Here is a 23,133-nt window from a genome sequence, read left to right as displayed (position 1 = left end):
GAATCTGTCTCACGATCTCGACCGCTGACAGCAAGACAGAAACTATGGGGGGAAACATATGGGGTTATCAGTGACTTGCCAAAGTCACCTCCTATGACAAGCTACTTATCTAGCCTACTCTAGATCGGCTTTGACCCTGCATCGTGCCAATCAGTGGTAATACACTCAAAACAATATAGTCTAGGATAACATCTGTACATAAAACCGTCCCTTTAGCTCTTATGCGCCTACAGCTATCAGTATCACATCCCTTCGTTCTAGAGAGGAGCTGCCCTACCTTTATGAGTCCTCTCCTACAAAGCGTAGGCCTCTCATAATGCTGCAGAGAGTCTGCATTGCCATCACCGTGGCTTCGCTTATCTGATTCAGTGTTTTTGCTTCTGATAAAGCAGTCTTTCGGAGGGAAAACGTTTACAGCCTACTGTCTTTTGTTATAAGACTGTTTTTCTTATTATCCATTTTATAAGGGCAGTTATGGTTCTGTTTAATCACCAGAACAATATGCCCTACTTTATAGTAATGCTCTCATGTTCGGTCACAATAAACGCTAATGTTTGCTGGTAAATCTTTTTCTTTGCTTCCTTAGTTCATGAAGTCACAATCCTATTGGCTCGTGAGGATCCGAATACAGAAGTAAACAGTGGCTCGTGTCCTTTTGATATTTTCTTAGCCGGATTCTTGTAAAAGATCCCCACTCTAAAGATCTGGATTTGCAGAGATCTTAGTGTAGGGATCTTTTACAGGAATTAATCTTGCTATGAAAATATCCGATGGACAAAAGCCGCTGTTTACTTCCGTATTCAGATCCTCACGAAGGCTCCAAATGTACATCCCTACTGGTTAGGTATTCTTGTTCTTTCTCATCATGCTCTCTCCACTCTCCATTCACCTACTCTCTCTACTCCACTAAGGAATAAAACTGGATAGAGAGGGAGGAGTAGGGATTTCCTAATAAACCATTTAAAGAAAAAAAAAAAAAAATTATGCTTACCTGATAAATGTATTTATTTCTTGACACGATGAGTCCACGGATCATCTAATTACTATTGGGAATATCACTCCTGCCCAGCAGGAGGCGGCAAAGAGCACCACAGCAAAGCTGTTAAATATCACCTCCCTTTCCTCCAACCCCAGTCATTCGACCAAAGTAAAGGAGAGAAAGGAAGCAACAAGGTGCAGAGGTGTCTGAAGTTTATAACATACCAACTACCTGTCTAAAAAGCAGGGTGGGCCGTGGACTCATCGTGTCAAGAAATAAATAAATTTATCAGGTAAGCATAAATTTTGTTTTCTTTCTAATGACACGATGAGTCCACGGATCATCTAATTACTATTGGGAATCAATACCCAAGCTAGAGTACACAGATGATAAGGGAGGGACAAGACAGGGAATCTAAACGGAAGGCACCACTGCTTGAAGAACCTTTCTCCCAAAAGCGGCCTCAGCCGAGGCAAAAGTGTCAAACTTGTAGAATTTTTAAAAAGTGTTCCACAGAAGCTTCATTTTTGAATGCCCAGGAAGAGGAAACAGCCCTCGCAGAATGAGCCGTAACTCCAAACCTTCTTGGAGAAAGGACAGAATTCTAGGAATCCTAACTCTACTCCAAGAGTAGCCCTTGGATTCACACCAATATAGCTATTTACGCCATATTTTGTGGTAAATTTTTCTAGTCACAGGTTTATGAGCCTGAATCATGGTCTCTATGACCGATTCTAAGAATCCCCGCTTGAATAAAATTAAGCGTTCAATCTCCAAGCAGTCAGCTTCAGAGAAACTAGATTTGGATGAAGGAAGGGCCCTTGAAGTAGAAGGTCCTTCCTCAACGGAAGTCTCCAAGGTGGAAGAGATGACATGTCCACCAGGTCTGCATACCAAATCCTGCGAGGCCACGCCGGTGCAATGAGGATCACCGACGCCTTCTCCTGCTTGATTCGAGCAATGACCCGAGAAAGAAGAGGAACAGAGGAAATAGGTATGCGTCTATCAGTACAGCCTGAGGGTCCCTTGACCTTGACCCGTACCTCGGAAGCTTGGCATTCTGCCGAGATGTCATGAGATCCCATTCCGGCTCACCCCATTTGAGAATCAGGCTGGAAAACACTTCCGGATGGAGTTCCCACTCCCCTGGGTGAAAGGTCTGCTCAGGAAGTCCACCTCCCAGTTGTCCACCCCTGGGATGTGGATCGCCGACAGACAGCAATTGTGGGTCTCCGCCCACCAAATTATCTTGGCTACCTCTGTCATGGCTAAGGAACTCTGTGTTCCTCCCTGATGGTTGATGTAAGCCACTGAAGTTATGTTGTTCCGACTGGAACCTGATGAACCGGACCGAGGCTAGGCCAGAAGAGCATTGAAGATTGCTCTCAGCTCCAGAATGTTTATGGGCAGAACAGACTCCGACTGAGTCCAAGTTCCCTGAGCCTTTAGAGAGCCACAATCACCCAAGAGGGTCTGCGAAAGCAAGTTCCCTGGGAGAGATGATCCTGAGACAACCACCAAAGAAGAGAGTCCCTTGTCTCCTGCTCCAGCAGTATTCATGGAGACAAATCCGCATAATCTCCGTTCCATTGACTGAGCATGTTTAACTGCAGAGGTCTGAGGTGGAAACGAGCAAACTGGATGATGTCCATTGCCGCCACCATCAGCCCGATTACCTCCAAGCACTGAGCCACTGATGGCCGAGGAGAGGACTGAAGCGCTAGGCAAGAATCGAAAATCTTTGATTTCCTGACTTCTGTCAGAAAAATCTTCATTGATAAGGAATCTATTATGGTTCCCAAGAAGATTATGTATTGTATTTGGAAGTAAGGAGCTCTTTTCCAAATTTACCTTCCATCCGTGAGATCGCAGGAAAGACAACAACATTTCCGTGTGGGATCTTGCTTGATGAAAGGAATGGCACCTGGACCAGAATGTCGTCCAAATAAGGCGCCACTGCAATTCCCCCGCAATCGGAGCACCGCCAATAAGGATCCCAGAACCTTTGAGAAAATTCTGGGAGCTGTGGCAAGGCCGAATGGAAGAGCCACGAACTGGAAGTGTTTGTCTAGAAATGCAAACCTTAGAAACTTGTGATGGTCCCTGTGGATGGGAACATGCAGGTACACGTCCTTTAAATCTATGGCTGTCATAAATTGACCCTCTTGGATCAAAGGAAGAATGGAACGAATAGTTTCCATCTTGAAGGACGGTACTCTAAGAAATTTGTTTAGACTCTTGATGTCTAAAATTGGTCTGAAGGTTCCCTCCTTTTTGGGAACCACGAACAGATTGGAATAGAACCCCAGACCCTGCTCCTGCATCGGAACTATCACTCCCAGGTCGGAGAGGTCTCGTACACAGTGTAAGAACCCCTCTCTTTTTTGTCAGGTCTACAGATAATCTTGAAAGCAGAAACCTGCCCCCTGGGAGGAAAGTTCTTGAACTCTAGTTTGTATCCCTGGGACACGATGTCCACTGCCCAGGGATCCTGAACATCTCAAATCCAAGCTTGAGTGAAGAAGTAAAGTCTGTCCCCTACAAGATCCAGTCCCGGATCGGGGGCAGGCCCTTCATGCTGTTTTTGATTCAATAGCAGGCTTTTTGGATTGTTTTCCCTTGTTCTAAGACTGATTGGGTCTCCAGGAAGGTTTGGGCTGCTCCTGCTTGGAAGAGGAAGGATTTCCCTTGAATTTTCGAAAGGAATGAAAATTACTCTGACGTCCCTTTTGTTTGTTTCTCTTATCCTGAGGGAGAAAATTACCCTTTCCTCCCGTAATGTCAGAAATTATTTCCATCAAACCCGGTTCAAACAAGGTCTTTCCCTTGTAAGGAATCGCCAAAAGTTTAGACTTAGATGACACATCCGCAGACCAAAACTTTAACCATAAAGCTCTGCGGGCTAGCACAGCAAAGCCCGAAATTTTTGCTCCCAGTTTAATAACCTGTAGGGAAGCATCCGTAATAAAGGAATTGGCCAACTTAAGGGCCTTTATTCTATCCTGGATCTCTTCAAGGGGAGTGTCTGTCCTAATAGAATCAGAAAAACGCATCAAACCAGTATGCCGCCGTACTAGTGACGGTAGCAATGCACACTGCAGGTTGCCATTGTAAACCCTGGTGTACATACAACTTCTTGAGTAACCCCTCTAATTTTTTGTCCATAGGATCCTTAAAAGCACAGCTATCCTCTATGGGGATAGTAGTCCTCTTAGCCAGAGTGGCCCCTTCCACCTTGGGTACTGTTTGCCAAGACTCCTTGATAGAGTCCGCTATGGGAAACATCTTTTTAAATATAGGGGATGGAGAAAAAGGGATACCCGGTCTCTCCCATTCCTTAGCAATGATCTCAGTAGCTCAATCTGGTACAGGAAAAACCTCCACCATGGAAGGTACATCAAAATATTTGTTTAGCTTACTGGATTTCGTGTCGCCGTCGTCCAGTGTAGCCAAAACCTCCTTAAGTAACAGACGGAGGTGTTCTAGCTTAAACCTGAAAGACACAATTTCAGTATCAGCAGGAGGAATTACACTGTCAGAAACTGAGATTTCACCCTCAGATGCTACCAAAGTATCCCCCTCCTCAGGCTTCTGGGAGGGGGCATTTGAAATAGCAACAACTGCGTCAGTAACCTCGCTTACTGAATGTTTATTTTTCCTCTTCCGCTTTTCCCTGCAGCATGGGAAAAGCAGACAACGCATCAGAAACCGTAGAGGACATGAGAGAAGCAATGTCTTGTAACGTAACTCCAGGAGGAGTTAGAGAGGAAGCGCAGGGCACTGCATGTGTGGGCGATAAAAGTTGGGACGCTTGAGGAGAAAGCTGCGGCATATATTGACCATTGTCATTAGACTCCTGAACAGCATCCGCCTTAGACAATGTTGGCTCAGAAAAAAGTATATCCCTATAATTTAAAGTTCTCTCAATACATAAGGAATAGAAAGGGATTGGTGATTCCACATTGGCATCAAAACACGTGACATTTTGCAGGGCCTCTTGGTCCATTCTGACTCACAATGGATCAAATTACCAAATAAAAGGTTTTACATTTTTCAATAAAAATTAAACAGAAAAAACGTTACTATCTCTTTAAATTTAAAAACGTAACTTTTTTATTTTTCTTTTGTAGTAAGGATTAAATAGAGCTACACAAGTACTGTTGAAACACCTCTACACCTCAGCTTAACTTTGCTGAGGTGCCTACCTGCCCTGCTGACACCGGCTACAAATCCCCTCAGCAAAAGATCCGGAACTCGGTCTGCAGAACAGTGAAACGCTGTCCGGTCCTAGAAATGCATGCCCTTTGTTTAATATGCATTATGCTGACTGAGACTGCTATCTTATCTCAACTAATTATCTCCGGTCACTGGAAGTGAATGAAAAAGTGGCGCACAATACAAACTGCCGCCTCAAATAGGTCCGCCCATCGTGGGCGTCTAAAAATGAATCTCCCGGTCGGCATATTTTAAAGTCAAGCCGCCAGGAGCAGTGAAACCACAATAAATTGAGCCTTATTTAACCTCCTCAGCCCCAGTGCCTGCCATAAAACACTGCCTACATAAGTCCCCTCCAATATATAGGAGAATTTATGTGTCCCTTATTTTGAATAAAGTGCCCAACTTTTTCTGAGTCCTTTTTATTTTACTAGTCCCAGAAAAAATAAAGTAAGCACTTACCTCATAAATCTGCCAGGCAGCAAGGCAGCTCACTAGGTTTGAGAGGTCCTCTCCCTCACATGGACCTGTGGAAAAAAGAGATAAAGACTGAGTAATCTTACTCAGGCTTTCAGAGTTAGGGCACCATAAACTACATGGGAGGCGCAGTGAGACTTATGTCTCACAAGTTCCCATTGCTCTAAAGCCACCACTGCTCTACTGAAGAGACTGATATGGACTACGGCTACACCCTAGAACAAAGCAGCACAATCTTGCACTACTTAAAAAATAATAAAATCTTGCTTGAAGAATCTTTTACTAACACCTAACTTTACCACTTCCTTGCTCTAACGTAGGCAAAGAGAATGACTGGGGTTGGAGGGAAGGGAGGTGATATTTAACAGCTTTGCTGTGGTGCTCTTTGCCGCCTCCTGCTGGGCAGGAGTGATATTCCCAATAGTAATTAGATGATCCGTGGACTTATCGTGCCATTAGAAATAAATCTATTTTTTATATAGGATGGAAGTTAACCTTTAACTCACATGATTGCACTGTCGGCCTCTTTCCTCTTACTCCCTCCTCCAATTCCTGCTTTGTTACTCACTTTTCAGCCCCACCAGTCTCATTCTTCTTCCTTTCACCACCTCTACTTACCTGGCAGTTACACAGCCTCATGAGAGCCCTGAATAAATTCTGTCTGGGTTTGTGGTTTGGAGAATCCATCTTCCCTTCATCCTCTCCAGCTGAGCAGAGGACCTCCCTTACATTTTCTCCCTGCAATAATTAATGTTTTAAAGAGACACTAAATTCAACATTTTTCTTTCACGATTCAGATAGAACACATAATTAAAAAAATAAAAATACAATTTTCCAATTTACTGCACAATGTTTTATATGCACATTGTCTGAGGCACCAGCTCCTACTGAGCATGTGCAAGAGCTCACAGTGTATATGTATACAAGTCTGTGATTTGCTGATGGCTGTTACATGATACATGGGGCTGGCAAATGGAAGAAATTAGTTGATTAAGCAAATCTACTGTACTTAATGGTCCTTTAAGGAAATACAAGCCATGTCTGTGTTTAATCAGTAAACATTCTTTATAACCAACCAATAAAGTGCTACTTTTATTTATTATGATTGTATATCTATAGTATATATGCCATGTTGACATCTTGACAGTATGGAAAATTAACTGGGAGAAAAACTGATATTAAGGCCAGGATTTATGCTCTCATTCAAACTTTAAAAGTCCACACACATCTATCTAAATGCATTTTGTCTCCAGAAAATGCAGATACAACATATTAAAGGGATATGAAACCCAAACATTTTATTTTGTGATTTAGACAGATCATAACTACTTTAAAAACATAAATTATACTTACCAGATAATTTCCTTTCCTTCTGTATAAGGAAAGTCCACGGCTTCATTCCTTACTTGTGGGAAATACTGAACCTGGCCACAAGGAGGAGGCAAAGACACCCCAGCCAAAGGCTTAAATACTCCTCCCACTTCCCTCACACCCCAATCATTCTGCCGAGGGAACAAGGAACAGTAGGAGAAATATCAGGGTATAAGTGATGCCAGAAAAGAAAAAACAAAATTTAGGTCCGCCCATCGGAGTACACATGCGGGGGCCGTGGACTCTCCTTATACAGAAGGAAAAGAAATTATCTGGTAATTTATGTTTTCCTTCGTAATATTAGCAGAGTCCACAGCTTCATTCCTTACTTGTAGGAAAATTATACCCAAGCTCTAGAGGACACTGAATAAAAACGGGAGGGTAGAGGCGGACCCTATTTTGAGGGCACCACAGCCTGAAAAAGTATGTAAGGAGGACAAATCTTATCCATAGAGGCCTTGTTCTTAAAGGCCTAAGAAGAAAGAAGAAGCCACTGCTCTAGTGGAATGAGCCGTAAACCTCTGAGGAGGTCTATGTCCCGCTGTCTTGTAAGCTAAGCGGATAACATTCCGTAACCCAAAAGATAAGGAAGTCAAAGAAGCCTCCTGGCCCCTACGCCTTCCCGAATAGACAACAAAAGGAAGAAGTCTGTCTAAAATCCTTAGTAGCGTGAAGATAGAACTTCAAGGCTCGAAGCACGTCCAAATTATGAAGCAAACGTTCCTTCGAAGAAGAAGGATTGGGACACAAGGAAGGAACCACAATCTCTTGATTGATGCTGCGGTCAGACACAACCTTAGGAAGAAAACCTAAGCTGGTACGTAGGACAGCCTTATAAGAATGGAACACCAGATAAGGAGGCTCACATTGCAAGGCCGCAATCTCAGATTGCCAGTAGAAAAAGAACCTTCCAGGACAACAACTTAATGTCAACTGCATGCATAGGCTCAAACGGAGCCCGATGCAAAACCTTAAGAACAAGATTTAAACTCCACTGAGGAGCATTAGATCTAAACACAGGTCTGATCCTAATCAGAGCCTAAACAAAAGACTGAACCTCAGGAAGCTTAGCGAGCCTCTTGTGTAATTAAACAGGCAGGGACGAAATCCGTCCCCTCAGGGAACTGGCAGAAAAGGCCCTTCTCCAGACCATCCTGGAGAAAAGAAAGAATCCTGGCAGCCTTAACTCTATGCCAAGACAAACCACGCTCTTGACACCAGAATTAGTAAGCTCTCCACTCCTTATGATAGATAAAACCTCTCTTGGCTAGGACTAAGCATTCAATCTCCACGCAGTCAGCTTCAGAGAATCTAGATTTTGATGAATAAAAGGACCTTGTTCCAGCATATCCCTGCAACAAGGTAACTTCCATGGAGGAGATGAAGACATCTCCACCAGATCCGCAAACCACATCCTTTGCGGCCACGATGGAGCAATCAGTATTACTGATGCCTGCTCCTGCTTGATGTGAGCCACTTCACGAAGAAAGAGAGTTAACGGTGGGAAAAGGTAAATGAGACTGAACCTCCAAGGCACTGCTAATGCCTATATTAGCTCCGTCTGAGGTTCCTGAACCTCTGCCCATATTGGTGTAGCTTGGTAAAGAGAAGGGACATCATGAGATCTATCTATATACTGTGTCCCCCAAGGATGCAAATCCCCGCAAACACCTCAGATCGAGAAACCCTTCTCCGGGATGAAAGGATTGTCTACAGAGAAAATCCGCTTCCCAGTTGTCCACACCCGGAATGTGGAACATTGACAGCGAACAGTTGTGGGTTTCCACCTACTCAGGAATTCGAAAAACTTTTCTCATCCTACGGAGCTTCTCGTTTGTCCTGATGGTTGATCTGAACCACCGAAGCATATCTTAGTCAATATACTGGGACGAACCCAGAAGGGGGCCAAACCTTCAGAGCATTGCAGATTTGCCTGAATATCCAAAAGATAATCGGAAGGAAGCTTTCCTCCTGATTCAACAGGCCCAATGCCTTCCTGGCACCTCAAACATCTCCCAATCCTGATAGACTGCATCTCAGGATGGTCCGGAGAAGGATGTCCCTAGGGACAGTAGATCTGGATAAAACCCAACAATAGAGCGACGTTCTCGACCAGATGTCCAAAACCAATCTGATGACAGATTCGATGATCGCCATTCCACTGCCTCAGACCGCACTGATGCGCAACGGCCTGAGGTGGAACCTGGCAAAGGAAGAAGTCCATGCTTGCCCTTATGAGACAACACACCTCTATACGCTGTGTGACCGACGGCCCCCAGGAGGTCTGGAAAACATGACATGTTGAAACTAACATGTAACGACTCTGGTCTGATAGAAATACACATGGCTATGAAGACAAAAATAGCACCCAGGAAATCCAACCCGGTGCCTAGTACAAGAAAACTCTGTTCCGATGTATCTTCCATCCGTCGGATCGAAGAAGACAGGGGAGAGATTCCGAATGGTCTTCTGCCAGACAAAACAATGGTACCTGAACCCGAGTCTTATCCAAGAAGGGAGCTACTGCTAAACTCCAAATTCCTGTAAAAATTCCTGGAGCAGTAGATAGACCAAACGAATGATCAATGAACTGGAAGCGCTGGTCCAGTAACGCAAACCTGAGGAACCAGAATGTTCCTTGAGGATTAGAACGTGAAAGAAAGCCTTCTTCAGTCTATAGTAGTCATGAACCGAGGGGAAAATGACCCAATTGTCTCCATTTGAGCAAAGAGACAGTATAAACTATAATAATCATGATAGGTCCAGAATTGAACGGAAGTCTCTCCTTCCTTGGGACCACTGTAGGGTTTTAATAGGATCCCAAACCTCCCAGCGAGGGGCACCAGGACAGTGAACTCCAAAGGAGGACAAATCCCGCACACACCCCAGAAAGGCTTCCCTCTCTTCTACCTGGAATGCAGGTCTTAGAGAAGGAATTCGCCCCTGGGTGGCTGAGACTTATTCCTAATCTATGACCCTTAGAACCTATGGTTCATACACGTCTCTGCACCAAGAGACATGAGGGAGCGACAGTCTGCCCCCTATACGAACCCTGCTTGGACTTATACCAGGACTAAGACTGCTTCCAAGAACTCATGGATTGCTTTATCAGAACTAAAGGAACAAAAAATAATTTTGTCCCTCCAATTCAACCTCTCCTCAAACGGTAAAACGACTCTGACCATGGAGATAAAGGAACCAATAAGTAAGGAGGAAATAAAGGAGACTCAGAAGTCATATCTGTCAGAGCGGCTCTGAACGGAAAAAACCTGAAGCCCTAGCTTAGGGTCAGGAAGATGAGTTGTATCACAGATAAAAGAATTATAGGCTCTAAGGCTGTAATCACCACCTTGATCGAGAAGAAGACGCCCCATAAGTAGCCGCTCCATCAACTGTGGCAACAGACGCCACCATCAAAAATAAATATCCCTAGATAAAATATATTCATAAAAGAGATTCTATCCATATATCCAGCAGCTCTAAAAACGACTAACTGTCCTCAAACGGGACAGAAAGACAATTGGCAAGTGTACAAATAAAGTCAGCCAAGTAGGGATGGGAAAAGAAGAACCAACCCTCCAATGGAGCCCAGAACCGGAAGAGTTAAAATTAGACGAAGTGGAAGAGGAACTTCATCCTGCCCCACTCGCCCTTAACCGAGTTTGCCATCAGATTTAGGACTCAGAGGTCAAATGGCTGTTTGGTCCTAGGAACGTCTAATACAATCAAAATTTTCTTTAGTGGAAAGCGTAGACGATCTACTCTAAATCTAAAATCTGGATCCTCCACCTTCGGAGGAGTAGAGGCAGCAGCCCCCGACCCAGAAGGTTCAAACTCTGAAGCCTCAGAGAGAACCGCATCCTCAGATAAATGATTGGGTATAACCGACAAACTACATGATGCCCCCTGGGCAGGAGTGCACAATTTAACCTTTTGCTTAGCAGTGCGAGGTAAAGCAATAAAGGCCGCAGATACCGCCGTATGAAACTGCACAGTAACGCCTGGTGTAAAAAGGCCCCCTCCAGATGGAGGATTAGTAGTGCAAAGGGAAGCTGCATGTGGAGAAAAAGGCTATAGGGAACGCACCTCATGGGACGAGGACTCCTGAGAGGCGCAAGGCTCAGTGCTATCAAATTTAACAACATTATTTGTTCGAAAACCAGACAACTCAGAAATTAAAACGATCTTTATTTTAATCAAAAATCGGCACCTTATACCCCCAATGGCTGGGGCACTCACCACCTCCTATGACCCAGACAGTACAGAGAAACCAAAAAAGAGAAAATTGTAGTCCGCTCAACTTCGTTTTAATTACTATAATAATAATATAATTAATTTAAATTAGAGTAGGTAGGTACAGAGAAACCGCTCCTCTCCGGTAGTCACTAGGTCACGGAAAACAGAAATGGGAACCGCGACCACTCCTGGTCACATGGTGCACAACGCAGGGCCCTCCTGCTATGGAAAAAGTGCGGCAAGAATATAAGCTGCGCGGCTCTTAAAGTGAAAATCTGTCCGTTCCATAACAGCCTACGAGCCCAATACATCTCACACATAAAGCAGCACAAAATCAAATAAAGATATATGATTAAACCCCACTGTTCAAAAATCCCCCTCAGGAGATATTAACCCTTGATTCCATAAAGATAAAAGGAGTCACACTGTGACCCTGTCTTCTAGCGTTTGCAATATGAGTAAAATCGAAACAATCTTACCGGAATCCCCGCTGTGGCAGTCTTGTAGCATCGCTCCTGAAATCGACTTGAGTGAGAAAAGCAGGCAGTGAAACTCGTCAACACTGAGCTGTTAAACTGAGTCAGGAAGGGTTCGCAGAAGAGACTCTAACTTTCGTCAATGCTCTCACTGAGAGGCTGACAAGACGACTTAAAACTCCAGTCCAATGTCGAAAGGCAGATACCCTTCCTAGCAACTACTCCGAAATCTTCTGACATTTCTCTGCCAACCTCCTGTGACGAAAGGCAGAGAATGACTGGGGTGTGAGGGAAGTGGGAGGAGAATTTAAGCCTTTGCCTCCTCCTGGTGGCCAGGTTTAGTATTTCCCACAAGTAAAGAATGAAGCCGTGGACTCTCCTTATATTAAGAAGGAAAAGTTTTCAATTTACTTCTATTATCAAATGTTCTTTGTTCTCATGATATTCTGTGTTGAAGAGATACCTAGGTAGTTGTCTGGAGCAGGAAATAGTGCTGCCCTCTACTGCTCTTGCAAATGGATTTGTGCAAAACTGCTGTCATATAGTGCTCCAGAAATGGGCCAGCTCTTAAGCATACGTCCCTGCTTTTCAACAAGATACCAAGAGAACGAAGAAAAATGTATGATAGAAGTAAATTAGAAAGTTGTTTAAAAGCACATGCTCTATCTGAATCATAAAAACAAAATGCTGGGTTTCATACCCCTTTAATGTTTTACATGTTGGAAAAAACATAATTTATGCTTACCTGATAAATTTATTTCTCTTGTAGTGTATTCAGTCCACTGGTCATCCATTACTTATGGAATATATTCCCTTCCCAACAGAAAGTTGCAAGAGGATCACCCAAGCAGAGCTGCTATATAGCTCCTCCCCTCACATGTCATATTCAGTCATTCGACCGAAACAAGACGAGAAAGGAGAAACCATAGGGTGCAGTGGTGACTGGAGTATTGATTAAAATTTAGAACTGCCTTAAAAAAATTGGGCGGGCCGTGGACTGAATACACTACAAGAGAAATAAATTTATCAGGTAAGCATAAATTATGTTTTCTCTTGTTAAGTGTATTCAGTCCACGGGTCATCCATTACTTATGGGATACCAATACCAAAGCTAAAGTACACGGATGATGGGAGGGACAAGGCAGGAACTTAAACGGAAGGAACCACTGCCTGTAGAACCTTTCTCCCAAAAACAGCCTCCGAAGAAGCAAAAGTGTCAAATTTGTAAAATTTTGAAAAGGTGTGAAGCGAAGACCAAGTTGCAGCCTTGCAAATCTGTTCAACAGAGGCCTCATTCTTAAAGGCCCAGGTGGAAGCCACAGCTCTAGTGGAATGAGCTGTAATTCTTTCAGGGGGCTGCTGTCCAGCAGTCTCATAGGCTAAACGTATTATGCTACGAAGCCAAAAGGAGAGAGAGTTTGCCGAAGCCTTTTGACCTCTCCTCTGTCCAGAGTAAACGACAAACAGGGAAGAAGTTTGACGAAAATCTTTAGTTGCCTGTAAATAGAATTTCAGGGCACGGACTACATCCAGATTATGCAAAAGTCGTTCCTTCTTTGAAGAAGGATTAGGACATAATGATGGAACAACAATCTCCTGATTGATATTCCTGTTAGAAAATACCTTAGGTAAAAACCCAGGTTTAGTACGCAGAACTACCTTGTCTGAATGGAAAATCAGATAAGGAGAATCACAATGTAAGGCAGATAACTCTGAGACTCTTCGAGCCGAGGAAATAGCCATCAAAAACAGAACTTTCCAAGATAAAAGTTTAATATCAATGGAATGAAGGGGTTCAAACGGAACTCCTTGGAGAACTTTAAGAACCAAGTTTAAGCTCCACGGAGGAGCAACAGTTTTAAACACAGGCTTAATCCTAGCCAAAGCCTGACAAAAAGCCTGGACGTCTGGAACTTCTGCCAGACGCTTGTGCAAAAGAATAGACAGGGCAGAAATCTGTCCCTTTAACGAACTAGCTGATAAGCCCTTTTCCAAACGCTCTTGGAGAAAGGACAATATCCTAGGAATCCTAACCTTACTCCATGAGTAACTCTTGGATTCACACCAATACAGGTATTTACGCCATATCTTATGGTAGATTTTCCTGGTAACAGGCTTTCGTATATGGACAACTGTAAAAAACAGAAACAGAGGCGCCACATGTGTAGATCAATGGATACCAAGATGTATATCTGGACAAGACACAGGATACTCACAAACGTGAAGGCACTCTCTTGTGCCTGTTAGAGGCAGGCTGGTATTCTAAACAGCAAACCAGCTGGCTGTGTATACGAATCCCCGTCGTGATGTCCTGGAGAGATGGATGTCCTGCAAGGCAGTCCTTGCCTGGATAGTGTCCTAGAGGTTGGAACAAGGGAGAAAGGCTGGACAGCCTTTGGGTTACTTGGAAGAGATTGATGCACACACCAGACTTAGTGAATCATAAAACTAGCATTTATTATACAGAATAAAATCGCCAGTAATGTAGCACATTACAGCTGGTGTGTTAAAATCAAATCTCTTATGGTATATAGAGAAGTAAAGCGACGCGTTTCTCGGGAGTGACACCCAGTCACAGAGTTTCCAGTTTGTAGTAACAGGCTTTCGTGCCTGTATTAAGGTATCAATAACTGACTCGGAGAAGCCACGCTTTGATAGAATCAAGCGTTCAATCTCCATGCAGTCAGCATCAGAGAAACTAGATTTGGATGATTGAAGGGACCTTGTATTAGAAGGTCTTGCCTCAAAGGTAGAGTCCATGGTGGACAGGACGACATGTCCACTAGGTCTGCATACCAGGTCCTGCGTGGCCACGCAGGCGCTATCAGAATCACCGATGCTCTCTCCTGTTTGATCTTGGCAATCAGTCGAGGTAGCAGAGGAAACGGTGGAAACACATAAGCTGTGTTGAAGAGCCAATGAGCTGCTAGAGCATCTATCAGCGTCGCTCCCGGGTCCCTGGACCTGGATCCGTAACAAGGAAGTTTGGCGTTCTGGCGAGACGCCATGAGATCCAGTTCTGGTTTGCCCCAACGATGGACCAGTTGAGCAAACATCTCCGGATGGAGTTCCCACTCCCCCGGATGAAAAGTCTGACGACTTAGAAAGTCCGCCTCCCAGTTCTCCACGCCTGGGATGTGGATCGCTGACAAGTGGCAAGAGTGAGACTCTGCCCAGCGAATTATCCTTGAGACTTCTAACATCGCTAGGGAGCTCCTGGTTCCCCCTTGATGGTTGATATAAGCCACAGTCGTGATGTTGTCCGACTGAAATCTGATGAACCTCAGTGTTGCTAACTGAGGCCAAGCTAGAAGAGCATTGAATATTGCTCTTAACTCCAGAATATTTATTGGGAGGAGTTTCTCCTCCTGAGTCCACGATCCCTGAGCCTTCAGGGAATTCCAGACTGCGCCCCAGCCTAGAAGGCTGGCATCTGTTGTTACAATCGTCCAATCTGGCCTGCGAAAGGTCATACCCTTGGACAGATGGACCCGAGATAGCCACCAGAGAAGAGAATCTCTGGTCTCTTGATCCAGATTTAGTAGGGGGGACAAATCTGAGTAATCCCCATTCCACTGACCTAGCATGCACAATTGCAGCGGTCTGAGATGCAGGCGCGCAAATGGCACTATGTCCATTGCCGCTACCATTAAGCCAATTACTTCCATGCACTGAGCCACTGACGGGCGTGGAATGGAATGAAGGACACGGCAAGCATTTAGAAGTTTTGATAACCTGGCCTCCATCAGGTAAATTTTCATTTCTACAGAATCTATCAGAGTCCCTAGGAAGGAGACTCTTGTGAGTGGTGATAGAGAACTCTTTTCCACGTTCACCTTCCACCCATGCGACCTCAGAAATGCCAGAACTATCTCTGTATGAGACTTGGCAATTTGAAAGCTTGACGCCTGTATCAGGATGTCGTCTAGATACGGAGCTACCGATATACCTTGCGGTCTTAGAACCGCCAGAAGTGAGCCCAGAACCTTTGTAAAGATTCTCGGGGCCGTGGCCAACCCGAAGGGGAGAGCTACAAATTGGTAATGCCTGTCTAGAAAGGCAAATCTTAGGAACCGATGATGATCTCTGTGAATCGGTATGTGAAGGTAGGCATCCTTTAAGTCCACTGTGGTCATGTACTGACCCTCTTGGATCATGGGTAGGATAGTCCGAATAGTTTCCATTTTGAATGATGGAACTCTTAGGAATTTGTTTAAGATCTTTAGATCCAAAATTGGTCTGAAGGTACCCTCTTTCTTGGGAACCACGAACAGATTTGAATAAAACCCTTGTCCTTGTTCCGTCCGCGGAACTGGGTGGATCACCCCCATTACTAGGAGGTCTTGTACGCAACGTAGGAATGCCTCTTTCTTTATCTGGTTTTCTGATAACCTTGAAAGGTGAAATCTCCCTTGAGGAGGAGAAGCCTTGAAGTCCAGAAGATATCCCTGAGATATAATTTCCAACGCCCAGGTATCCTGGACATCTCTTGCCCACGCCTGGGCGAAGAGAAAAAGTCTGCCCCCCACTAGATCCGTTTCCGGATAGGAGGCCATCCCTTCATGCTGTCTTAGGGGCAGTAGCAGGTTTTCTGGCCTGCTTGCCCTTGTTCCAGGACTGGTTAGTGTCCCAGGCCTGTCTGTAACGAGCAACGGTTCCTTCCTGTTTTGGGGCGGAGGGAGTTGACGTTGCTCCTGCCTTGAAGTTTCGAAAGGCACGAAAATTAGACTGTTTGGCCTTTGATTTGGCCCTGTCCTGAGGAAGAGTATGACCCTTACCTCCAGTAATGTCAGCAATAATTTCTTTCAAGCCGGGCCCGAATAAGGTTTGCCCCTTGAAAGGAATATTAAGCAATTTAGATTTAGAAGTTACATCAGCTGACCAGGATTTAAGCCATAACGCTCTGCGCGCCTGGATGGCAAATCCGGAGTTCTTAGCCATTAGTTTAGTTAAATGTACAATGGCATCAGAAACAAATGCATTAGCTAGCTTAAGTGCTTTAAGCTTGTCCATAATTTCATCCAATGGAGCTGAGTGAATGGCCTCCTCTAGAGACTCAAACCAGAATGCCGCAGCAGCAGTGACAGGTGCAATGCATGCAAGGGGCTGTAAGATAAAACCTTGTTGAACAAACATTTTCTTAAGGTAACTTTCCAATTTTTTATCCATTGGATCCGAAAAAGCACAACTATCCTCCACCGGGATAGTGGTACGCTTAGCTAAAGTAGAAACTGCTCCCTCCACCTTAGGGACCGTCTGCCATAAGTCCCGTGTAGTGGCGTCTATTGGAAACATTTTTCTAAATATAGGAGGTGGGGAAAAGGGCACACCAGGTCTATCCCACTCCTTGCTAATAATTTCTGTAAGCCTTTTAGGTATAGGAAAAACATCAGTACACACCGGTACTGCATAGTATCTATCCAGCCTACATAATTTCTCTGGAATTGCAACTGTGTTACAGTCATTCAGAGCCGCTAAAACCTCCCCTAGCAATACACGGAGGTTCTCAAGCTTAAATTTAAAATTAGAAATCTCTGAATCCGGTTTCCCTGGATCAGATCCGTCACCTACAGAATGAAGCTCTCCGTCCTCATGTTCTGCAAACTGTGACGCAGTATCGGACATGGCTCTTGTAGCACCAGCGCGCTCTATTCTTACCCCAGAGCAATCGTGCTTGCCTCTTAATTCTGGCAATTTAGATAATACTTCTGTCAGGGTATTATTCATAATAGTAGCCATGTCTTGTAAAGTGATTTGTATGGACGCCCCTGATGCACTAGGCGCCACAATATCACGCGCCTCCTGAGCGGGAGGCGAAGGTACTGACACGTGAGGAGAGTTAGTCGGCATAACTTCCCCCTCGTTGTCTGGTGATAATTCTTTTATAGATAAAGACTGACCTTTATTATTTAAAGTGAAATCAATACATTTAGTACACATATTTCTATGGGGCTCCACACTGGCCTTTAAACATAGTGAACAAAACGATTCATCTGTGTCAGACATGTTTAAACAGACTAGCAATAAAACTAGCAGACTTGGAAAACACTGTAAATAATTTTACAAGCAATAAAGAAAAACGCTACTGTGCCTTTAAGAAGCACCAAAAACTGTCACAGTTGAAATAACAATGAACCAAATCAGTTATAGCAACAAAATTTTCACAGTAAATGTATTAAATTAGCAGAGCATTGCACCCACTTGCAAATGGATGATTAACCCCTTAATACCCAAAACGGTTCTTTATAAGCAGTAAAGAAAAAAACGTTTTTTAATACAGTCCAAACACCACTGTCACAGGTCTGCTGTGACTAATTACCTCCCTCAAAATGACTTTTGAAGTCCCTTAAGCTCTCTGGAGACGACCTGGGTCATGCAGGAAGAAGCAGGAAGACTAAGCCTAAATTTTTACTGCGTCAAAAAAGCGCTAAAATAGGCCCCTCCTACTCAATATTACAACATAGGGAGTTTCAGTTAACGGTTTCTATGCAGAAAAACCGGTCAGCCATGTGGAAAAAATTTATGCCCCAATAAGTTTTATCACCAATGTACCTCACAAAATGATTAAACATGCCAGTAAAATCGTTTTAAACATCCTTTTGTTAAGGAGTATGAATCTCTATTGATAAGCCTGATACCAGTCTTCCTATTACATTTAAGGCTTATAACATCACTTCAGTATTAATAGCATTTTCTCAGTCAAATTTCATTCCTTAGAAAATTACTTTACTGTATATATTTAAATCAGCCTGTTAACAGTCGCTTTCACTGTATTAAAAGGCTTTACTTACATTACATCGGTATCAGCAGTATTTTCTTAGTCAATTCCATTCCTTAGAAAAATAATTTACTGCACATACCTTGTTTGCGGGATTCCCCACACGCTATTCCCTTTCTGAAAGTTACCCCAATCCTCAGAATGTGCGAGAACAGCCAGTGGATCTTAGTTACTTCTGCTAAGATCATAGAAAACGCAGGCAGATTCTTCTTCCAAATACTGCCTGAGAACAAACAGCACACTCCGGTGCCATTTAAAATAACAAACTTTTGATTGAAGAAATAAACTAAGTATAAAAACACCACAGACCTCTCACAACGTCCTATCTTAGTTGAGTTGCAAGAGAATGACTGAATATGACATGTGAGGGGAGGAGCTATATAGCAGCTCTGCTTGGGTGATCCTCTTGCAACTTCCTGTTGGGAAGGGAATATATTCCATAAGTAATGGATGACCCGTGGACTGAATACACTTAACAAGAGAAAAAGTGATGAATTAAGCCTAACACTTCCATATCCATTTATATGTGTCACATGCTACAAAATGTAAATAAATAAAAAAAAATCACTTATCGACGCTGTCCATGACCCTTAGGGAATCCCAGACTAGAATGCTACATAAAGATTACATCATCCCACGAAGATTATCTAAGTGGAATCCTAATGTGGTGAATGAATATAATAAGTGCAGGCTGCATGACCCCGACTTCCTCCATTATTTCTATACGTGTCCACAGGTTAAACAGTTTTGGGGAAGGATTTCTTACTGGCTTACTTATGTTATGGCAATCAAAGTGCACATTGCCATGGAACAAATTTGCTTTTTGGAGTGGAGGGAGACAAGTCCTAGACATGGCCCCCTACGCACTACTATAATTTTAATAGCAAGGAAGGTAATTTTGAAAGTATGGACGGTAAACTCTGCTCCCACCTTTACAACATTTAAGCATAGCCTACATAGACAATTGCTTATAGAGCAATTAGACACTAAGATGGATACTAACAAAAGACTTAAACACTTTATAAATAAATGGCAGGCATATGTCGTAACTTTGAGCCTGGAAACACAGAGGCAATTATTAGCTCCATTTGCTCATACTGAATACATGCTAGCAGCCTCTTTGAGGGGTGAATGGGGATTCCTATATCAAACACAGGATGACACTGGGGAGGCGAGAGGAGTTGCTGTCTAGAGAGAGGGACGTTGTCCCCCCCCCCTTTTTTTTTTTTTCTTTCCCCCTCCCCCCCCCCGCCACAAGGCTTGAATAAGGGCATCACGATCTATGCATGCAATTTTGATAGTCGAGTTATAGACTAGTTGAAAGTTTATTGATTTGAGTTATATAGGTTCTTAGTTTTCTTAAAAAAAAAAAAGAGAGGACTAAATATGTTGAAACTGGCCGACAGCTTCTATAGGAGGCTGGATGGCATGAATACTTTGGTTGCCTTCCTTAAACTCAAGAATGGAGAACTAAGAATTGGAATAATGTTCTGTAAAGGTTGGCATCCTGCTGTATAGATGACAATCTGATATTATTGTTTTTTATGGGGTTTTTTATGCTGTATCATTTCCAGATGTATATGTCACTGTTTCTTGTCCTCAATAAAAAAAAGTATTTAAAAAAAAATATATATCACTTATGTAACAAGAAATTAGACAAGTTATTTATGGCTGTGAATACATAGAAATTATGGTACCTCTAATATATGGATAAGGAGTGATGGGTCTTTCTCCAGCTTGCTGCAAACAGAAGATAAAAAATGAAGTTCCTCTTTCTGTGCTGTGATCCCTATTTCATCTCCTGACAGAGCGATCAGCTTCTACAAGATATAGTTTTCATGAGTAATACACAGTATATACAGATAAGCCTTGACTACTTGCATATTTAATCATATATTGTACTCATGTAGCTTATGACTGAAGGATACTTATCAGCATAATCTATAAAGAGAGACACAAAACAATGTTTATCCTTACAATAAATCAGTTACATCTTATTTTTTTGTATTCCTTGAAATGACATAGTAACTTCACATGGGTGTTTTGTAGTTTCTAATCTTCACTTATACAGCCCCAACAAACAGACCAAGCAACTGACACATAAAAAAGTGTTATGTTTGGAGAGGGTGCAGAGAAAATGGAACCTTGTTGCCTATTTGGGCGGAGATCCTCAGATGTATAGAAACCAAATTGAGGATCTCGATTCCTAACCGACCATATATTATATTGTTTCAAGGTCTTCCAAAATGTAAGCAAGTTAAAGACAGCTTATTGTTGTTCTTTTTTTTAAAATATATATATATATATATATATATATATATTTTTTTTTTTATTTAAAATACACATTACAAGTACCCAAAAATAGAGTGCAATACAGACGAGTTTAATACGCATCAACTCATATACAATATTATATGACAGATTAAATATATGCATCTATACAAGTACAAAAAAGAAAACGCAATCGTATGGCAATGCAAGCAATAATAAGAAGAAATACTAACAAGAGTTATAGGTATTAAACCTTACAGAATATTATAGGTTAGACTTACTGAAATGCATCTAATAGGCACTTAATGACATCCTCACTTTTAGAGCTGAAACAACTAATCAATATAATCCATAATAATCGGTTATGAAAATAGTTGTCAATGAATCTCATTATCGATTAGTTGGTCTGTGCGCGGCACCAGCTGCTTTACTCCAACGAACTCCTGAACATGGTAGCGTGTTTATAGTGTTTGAGATATAGTGCCGAGCTTATTATTTACACCTAGCCCTAGATTGATGGGAGTTGTTGTTTCAGTTAATGTGCACTATTATCTGTTTGCACAATTATTAGCTGATTGCATGCTATTGCTGATTATATGTATAGGTAACTGTGTAAGGCTTTGTACTTTTATTGATTAGTCATGCAAAAAGCCGAACTTCGAATATTACAACAGCGTTAACATGTTCCCCCATAGAAGTCAATGGAACAAGAAAAGTGGGAAAAAACTAACACCCTACTCGCACGTAAGCCCAATCGCATTTTCTCAAGTGTGCTAACCCGACATGAAAATATTAATATTTCACATTCCAATGTTCTTTACAGTACATATATATACAGATATATATAGGAATATCTATTTTAAAATAAATAGAACATATGCTGCTATGTGACGAACATTTACAGTAAATACATAAACATTTAATTAATTAAATATGAATTTTGCATAAATGTGCACCTGAGACCTTATAACTTTCTTGTGCAATTTAAAAACAAAATGTATTAGATGGTGTTATTATGAGTGTTACTGTACTTTGTTATGTAGTTTTGATGTGTTTTGTGCCCTTTTTTTGTTTTGTGAAACAGTTAACTAGAGCATTTAGGTAGCAGTAATCATTCTAGCATAAATCGCAATAGTGCTCATGCGTTCACATTTACTTTCAACTTGTAATACGAGTGTTCATAAACCTGATTTCGCTTGCACGTCAAGTCAGTAATGCAAGAATTACATATTCTAATGAATCAGAGAATGTCAGTTTTGCATTTGAATGTCCCTTTAAAAATATTGTAACCATTACCAAGTCACTTTGGCGTATAGTCTGAATGTACTACAAATAAACCTACATAGTTCCTGTTAATAGCAGACTCAGTCCTGTGTGAATTGTTAATCTTGCACACTCCTCTCCTAGTGAGATCAGCAAGCTACGTTAAGGGGTCGATCTATCAAAGGCTTCTCCAGCCTTCGCCCCCGTATGACTGCAGGTTCTCACAAGAGAACCTGCAGTCCGTATTTATGAAGCAGCCATCATCAGACAGCTGCTTCCCTAACCTCTTGGGTGGCGAATATCAATCTCCCGGTCTCGTCCAGACCGTGGAGATTGACAGCTTCTGCCCGCGTGTGATTGGGTGTACGCAGACAGGGGCAGCATTGCACAAGTGTGCAAAATTGCGTTCTTGTGCAATGCTGAATTCCGACAGCGGAATTCAGCCCCCCAGAGGCGAGCTGCAGCGGGAGGAATATTATTGTGTGTCAACGGTCAGTATGAATCGTGTTCAACCAGGTACAGGCATCCCTGACAAAATCTGGAGGTGGTTGCACCCTAGAAGTAGCAAGACAACATACTAAAGGAGTTCAAAATGTTCTTTATTTATCTGTACAAAAAATAAAGACTTCAGAAGAAGCAGAACTACAATCCAAATGGTTATAAAGAAAACTCAAGAGGGCAGAAAGAGGACCATTCAGAGGAGGAATAAAAGACATAAAGACATTTGGGAAGTTGCCACCTATTAGTGACAAAAAAGTATAATCCATCAGTAGATGAATCTCTCATATTACCACAATAATGAAAGAAATACTATTATGTATCATGTATTTAACATTAGGGCTTCAAAAAAAATGACTTAGGGTCATTAGTCAAGGAGAAAAAAAACATACCAGTTTGTCAGATGATACAGATGGAATCAGAAAACCCAGTATAAATCCTGATACTCAAGTGCATGTATAGGGATCAATAAAAGAAAAGCTGCATGAAATCTGACAGTTTCAGTGAATCAGTATAAACCCTAATTATTTGAAGTGAATAGATGTAGTGGCTTCTGAGATAGGTTTGAT

General features: G+C 42.5%; 1 protein-coding gene across 2 annotated transcripts in view; it reads right to left on the bottom strand.

The window, feature by feature from the left end:
- FHIP2B (FHF complex subunit HOOK interacting protein 2B) overlaps positions 1–23,133 on the bottom strand; it is a 94,905-nt gene that overhangs the window by 57,416 nt on the left and 14,356 nt on the right. For both annotated transcript variants that reach the window (XM_053717954.1, XM_053717955.1), the window contains exons 5-6: positions 20,230–20,352; positions 6,290–6,409 (exon numbers count right to left, since the gene is read on the bottom strand). In XM_053717954.1, coding sequence (XP_053573929.1) covers positions 6,290–6,409; positions 20,230–20,352 — 243 coding nt within the window. The remainder of the gene's footprint in view (positions 1–6,289; positions 6,410–20,229; positions 20,353–23,133) is intronic.

The sequence above is a fragment of the Bombina bombina genome, chromosome 6, assembly GCF_027579735.1.
Source record: "Bombina bombina isolate aBomBom1 chromosome 6, aBomBom1.pri, whole genome shotgun sequence".
NCBI lineage: Eukaryota > Metazoa > Chordata > Amphibia > Anura > Bombinatoridae > Bombina > Bombina bombina.
The sequence above is the reverse complement of the archived record's forward strand: the minus strand, read 5'-3'. Positions and strand labels throughout refer to the sequence as shown.